This window comes from Gavialis gangeticus, unplaced genomic scaffold, assembly GCF_001723915.1.
Source record: "Gavialis gangeticus isolate Ggan-Ray unplaced genomic scaffold, GavGan_comp1, whole genome shotgun sequence".
In the NCBI taxonomy this organism is placed as follows: Eukaryota; Metazoa; Chordata; order Crocodylia; family Gavialidae; genus Gavialis; species Gavialis gangeticus.
Genome location: NW_017728969.1, coordinates 74,637 through 76,279, shown reverse-complemented (window position 1 = coordinate 76,279; position 1,643 = coordinate 74,637). Strand labels below are relative to the sequence as shown.

Here is a 1,643-nt window from a genome sequence, read left to right as displayed (position 1 = left end):
CTGGGGGGGTCTGTGGGGGGTGCAGGCTGGGGCAAGGGGTCTGTGGTGGGGTCCAGGGCAGGGGGGATCCAGGCCAGGCCAGGGGGGTTATGGGGGTCCAGGCGAGGACCTCTCACTCCAAAATCAAAGGGCAGCGGCAGGAACAAATCACTGTCTCCTCTTCATCGTGTCCATATAAATATCTCCAGAAAGAAACGGGGCGAACAAAAGCAGAGGCGCGCGGGGAGGCTCCGGGGGCCAGAAGTCCAGCGCAGCCCCCAGCCCGGCGGGGGCCCTACTGGGAGCTGGCGCGCTCCAGCACGCGCAGGTCGTAGTGGCGCTTGGCGCCGCGCAGGCGGAAGCGGCTGAGCGGCGTGTTGAGGCGCAGCGAGGCGTTCTGGGCGGCCAGGGGGCTGGGGAACACAGCCACCACCGTGTAGAGTGCCGCCAGGTCGGGGTGCCGCCCATTCTCGGGCCCCACGCACCCGTCCCCAGCCCCTGTGCCTGCCCCGCGCCGGCCCCGTGTCTCCTTCAGCCACTGGATCTTGGCACCCGCCATAGCCAGCTGCGTGAAGAGCTTGTCGGCCTCGCTGCGCGTGATGCCCTCGGGCAGGTCCGTCACCTCGAGCACACGGCCCGGCACTGTGGGGATACGGGTGTCAGCCAGGGGGGCCACAGGGGGGCCCCTCCCCAGCCCTAAAGGGATCTAGGAGTCCAGATGCCTGGGTTCATCCCCAGTACAGCGGGCGAGGCCTGGGCATGGAGGTGATTTTGTGACGGCTGCAGCTGGGGACAGGTTCCGGCAGTGCCCGTGCCAGCCACTCTCACCCATGGCCCTGCCTAGCAGGAAGGCCCCAGCTGCCCCTGGACCCGGCTGGCTGAATTCCTTGCTAATATTAACCCGGGCACAGCAAACGCCCCCTCCTGGCTCCAGTTTCATGGGGGGGGATGGGGAGCAGGGGGTGGAGAGAGCAAAAGGCTCCATGGTGGCGCTGCAACGTGGCCCGCAGCTGTCCTGCAGGACGGGGGTGTCATGGAGGGTCCCAATAGCAAGCACTGAGCCAGCTCCTACGGTGGAGCTAGCCAGGACAGAACGCAGGCAGCCTGGCTCCCAGCCCCCGACCATGCCCTGCCCCCCACAAAGCTGGAAGCAAGGAAGGCGGGGGAGGGTGGGGGGGCATTCCCTGCCCATGCATTAGGGTTCAGCTGTGGCAGGAGCTGCCCCGTGAGCAGCTTTGTGGGCAGAGAAACTGAGGCACAGAGCAGAAGAGGCACTGGCCAAGATGCCCTGGCTGGGCACAAAGGAAAAACAAGTCCGGGCACCAGCCTCTACACCCCGTGCCCCTCCCAGACGCACCCTGGGGGTTGGGGGGTGTCACTTGCCTACGTCGCTGGTCCCGAGGTCAGTGGATGCGGACTTGAGGGCCTGCCTCTTGCCCCTGTTGGTGCTTTCTGTGTGCTAGATGTGGAAAAAGTAGCAGTAGCACTCTGGTCTTATTGCCCACCCAATCACCTTCCAGCCCATCTCTGACCTGAACTCGATCAATCTGGCCTACTGACTTAAAGGTTGCCAACTATTACTCAATTACTTCCCTCTCTCTGGAGGGAATAAAGCTAAATTACTACCTTTCCCTTTCTGAATCCACAGTTGTTAAGCACCTACT

At 63.8% G+C, this 1,643-nt stretch overlaps 1 protein-coding gene across 1 annotated transcript in view; it reads right to left on the bottom strand.

The window, feature by feature from the left end:
- Window positions 1-19: 19 nt before the first annotated feature.
- The window catches only part of R3HDM2 (R3H domain containing 2), a 23,999-nt gene continuing 22,375 nt past the window's right edge, over window positions 20-1,643 (bottom strand). The window contains exons 24-25 of the mRNA XM_019504666.1: window positions 1,363-1,431; window positions 20-621 (exon numbers count right to left, since the gene is read on the bottom strand). Coding sequence (XP_019360211.1) covers window positions 275-621; window positions 1,363-1,431 — 416 coding nt within the window. The 3' untranslated portion in view covers window positions 20-274. The remainder of the gene's footprint in view (window positions 622-1,362; window positions 1,432-1,643) is intronic.